At 26.8% G+C, this 3,931-nt stretch overlaps 1 protein-coding gene across 1 annotated transcript; it reads right to left on the bottom strand.

Moving 5' to 3' along the window:
* Positions 1-1,421: 1,421 nt before the first annotated feature.
* On the bottom strand, positions 1,422-3,466 carry LOC128963569 (chondroitin sulfate N-acetylgalactosaminyltransferase 1-like). The gene is made up of 2 exons (XM_054310084.1): positions 3,238-3,466; positions 1,422-2,923 (listed from the first exon to the last, which is right to left on the bottom strand). The coding sequence occupies exons 1-2, from the start codon at positions 3,464-3,466 to the stop codon at positions 1,422-1,424; spliced, it is 1,731 nt and encodes a 576-aa protein (XP_054166059.1).
* Between the last annotated feature and the right edge of the window lie 465 nt (positions 3,467-3,931).

The raw sequence follows: 3,931 nt of genomic DNA, 5'->3' as shown, positions 1-3,931 counted from the left end.
TGCAATTGTTGTTATGTATCTAACATTGTTGTATATAACATACATGTATTGTATAATTTACATTTATGTATAAGTTATATCTATAAGTTATACAGTATGTATACACTATACAAAAGTGTTAGTATAACCATAGTTTGCTTGTTGTATATATGATTAAATGATTGTTGTAATACTATAAATAAATGCAAACTTATGGTTGAACTGTTTTAGGCGTTTTCAAAATTAAATTAAATTATATTTCTTTTCTCACAATTCTTTCAATTAGTTTACAACTCATGCAATAACTTTGTTTTTGTATAAATTGTTGCCATATATATATATATATATATATATATAATGGATTTAAATTAAAACACAAAAATATTGATTTAAAGAAAAAAAATCCGAAATATATATTTATAATATATGTTTTGAGTTTAGGCATCAATGCTATCGAGCATTGCTTGTGTTACAAACTCAACAATACAGTACTGAACGTATGATATAATTTGATACTAAAATGTTTTTCAACATTTATATAAAAAACTTATTTTTTGCATTTTATATTTAATTTAAATTTAATTGATGCACAATTTAAAACATTATACTAACTTTATTCAACATTTTACATATAACATAGATGTTTGATTATCTATAATAAAATTGTAATGAAAGATAACATTACCGTCTCTACCGATACTAAATACAATAAAGTTGTCTTTTATTAAAAAATACACATTTATATAATTTATAAAATAAGTGCACTGAAAATGCTTTAATACAGGGTTTTTCATTTATTTTGTAGTTATATACAATAATTTTGTAGTTTTGCAACAATAGTTTGTAGTTTATAACATGAAATTGTTGTTATGAAAAATGTAGTTATAAACTACAAACTATTGTTGCAAAACTACCAAATTATTATATAAAACTACAAAATCAATGGAAAAAACCCTGTATTATATAAATTTAAATTTGATAATAAACATATAAAGTTTTTTAATATCATTAATAAATTATATAGCATTTTCAGATTAATAGATAAAAATTTCAAAATATATTATATTATTTATATTGTCTTTAGTAAGAAAAAAGCATTAGTTTTTTATAACTCAATGATATCTTAGAGGAAATGTTTTCTATCCTTTTGTTGAATCGCTTTCTTATTCCTAACGCATCCGTTATAAAAAAAACCATTTTTGAGACACATTTATACATTTTTTTTATACACGCGTCACGACTTTGATATAAAGTAATCTTTATGTTTAACTGGTCTTTAAATTATTTTTATGTTAGCTTTTATTTGCAATTTACATTATTTTTAAATAAATAACATTAAACATAAACGTAATAATAAAATTGACAGTAAATAAGTAATTATAAATTTTATATAAATTAAAAATATATTATATATTATACAATTATAAACATTAAATGATTTCTCATTTATTGGAAGACTTATTATCTTTGAGTTTGAATTGCATTAATTGTTGAGCCATTTGTGAATGTGAGGCTTCATTGATGGCTCGTGTGGACAGACAGGAGGAGTATTGTTCATCTGTTAACGTATTGACATCACATTGCTTTTGATGCCATATATGAAACAAACCGGGATCTATAGCTCGTATAACTGACAGCTTCGGGTGCTGTAAATGTCGTCTATAGAGAAGCACATCTTCACCGCCCCAACCGGTCGATAGTTTTGATTGAGTCAACAAACGAGTAATTCGTTTATTAGTATTATGTATGTTATGATTGTTATCCCAATTGGACACTAAGTATTCAGCAAATCCTCCGATTGACATAAAGTCGTGTTTGTATTGACAGGTCATTCCAAAACCAAAGTCTCTCCAGAAACCAGTCTGAGATGAGATTAGATTCGATAAATTAGGAGAAATCGAGTCGTCTCTCATATTTGGTATTTTCATTTTCGAGTACTTCGGGTTATATAGACTGAAGAGTATTGGATAATACACTTTCTTGCCTTTCGAGGCATTCAAACGACATCTTTCTAAGAATTTATTTGTGAACAATAGGTCGACGTCACAGAAGAACAATAGCGAAGAATTCTTACAACAAATCTCTGCTCCCAAATGAAGGGCTTTGGCTCGAGAAAAGTCTTCACTAATATTAGACAAATGTATTATTTTTATTTGAATTGAACTAAAATTCTTTGTTAACTTTGAAGACGAATCATAGACTTTATTGAGATTTATATTTGAAAGAGTTTTGTTGTGTCCATTGAAGACATCAGCGCAACAATAATTTGGTAAAAGAGAAATATCACCGAAATATACAATAAATAACTTAAGTCTTCCCGATTCACTTTTTGATAGTCTGTTAACATTATCCATAAACTGTGGTAAATGATGCAAACGATCTTCACTTAGAGGTAATATTAGATGAATGACCTCTTGTTGAGTCGATATTAGCTCATTGCTGACAATACGATTGCCAACAAATGGTCTTAAAAGAGTTATCTTATGGTAATACTTTGAAGCCGATAGTCCCTTCTTAGCTGTCCTAAAATATAAATGATATTGAGTGCCAATGAGTGGATCAGTTGCATAAACACCTTCAATAAAGTCATCGGCAGTTCGGTTAAAATTAACTAAATATTTTAAGGCTTCACTTAACACATCGATTATTTCTTTACGTTTCACACCAATTGGTTTTTCGACCACTCGTTTACCCAAAGCCAGTGTTGACGGATATATACGGGTGAGTGTAAAGTGAGTGAATGGCACGACTTCATACTCATGCGATAGAGTCGTCACTCCTCCATGTTTTATATGATCTACATGTCTGACCACACTATCCATTATCATTGAGTATTGCTTTTGGCTTTTCTTTAAATCTTCAATCTGTGTCTGAAGTCTTGCTATTTCTAATCGATACGAGTCTAACAATTTAGACACACTTTCAACTGAGGGTATTGTACTATCTATTCAAAAAATTATAGATAAATTTTGTTAAATATAATTTATTTAATTATTTGACAATCAAAAAAAAAATAGAACAAAGAAAGTGTTTATTAAGTTTATTAGTTTTAATTTAGTTCATAAATTATTACAAACTATAATTTTTAAAAGTTGACCTATAATTATATTAGACAATAAATATTTTTTTTAATAAATAATTCTATTTTATTATTATACAGATAATTAAAAATATTGTCAATTTGATAAATTATAAAACTGTTCATTGAATACATCGATTAAATGTATAGAAATAATGTATTGTTTGGTTCAAACTTACCAAAGCTGTCGGAAACAATATTTTTGGCAAATGTATTGTCAGTTAGAGTGGTTGACAGTTGGGCTAAGATTATCATCCATGCAATCACTAGAAGAGTGAACACCACAACAACAAAGCCATAAAACATGTAATAATGGGATCTCCGTCTGTGGACTGTTGTCTTGCAAATGCATAATAGCATTGAACGCAAACAAATTGACTTTAGACTGTTTGGCATCAAATTAATCATTTTATTTGCAATTCATATAATTTTTAAATTATTATTATAATAATATCTCTATGTTATATAATAAACTCTCATTTTTAACCAGTCATTAAGTTTTGCAAACTATTATAATGATTATGAATGAAGAGACAAATGAGAGACCATTAACTCATATAATCATTAGCCACAACACAGCCATCAAAACGTTAGCCTCATTTGATGCCAACATAAGAATCGTTACCATTATCTCTGTTAATACCTCTTGATTTGTATCTGCAATAAAATAATAGACACACATATAAACATAAATAGTGTTAATTTTGTATAAAATTATTTCTCATTTGCAAAAAAATTATATTACAAATAGTGTATATAATACTATACTGTATTATAATGTATTGCAAAATAATATTAACTTTTCATTTTCCATAATTACAACTATTTTGTTTCAAAGTGATTGCTATAACAAAATAATGACTTTAAACACTA

This window comes from Oppia nitens, unplaced genomic scaffold, assembly GCF_028296485.1.
Source record: "Oppia nitens isolate AA-2021 unplaced genomic scaffold, nextdenovo-longstitch-racon4-pilon3 scaffold7_pilon_pilon_pilon, whole genome shotgun sequence".
Lineage (NCBI taxonomy): Eukaryota > Metazoa > Arthropoda > Arachnida > Sarcoptiformes > Oppiidae > Oppia > Oppia nitens.
The sequence above is the reverse complement of the archived record's forward strand: the minus strand, read 5'-3'. Positions and strand labels throughout refer to the sequence as shown.

Bases quoted from the DNA above. Each gene is read 5' to 3' on its own strand.
- LOC128963569 (XM_054310084.1), bottom strand. From the start codon at position 3,466: ATGATTAATTTGATGCCAAACAGTCTAAAGTCAATTTGTTTGCGTTCA. The intron at 2,924-3,237 runs GTAAGTTTGAAC...TTTTTTGAATAG, and splicing joins TATTGTTTCCGACAGCTTTG to ATAGTACAATACCCTCAGTT.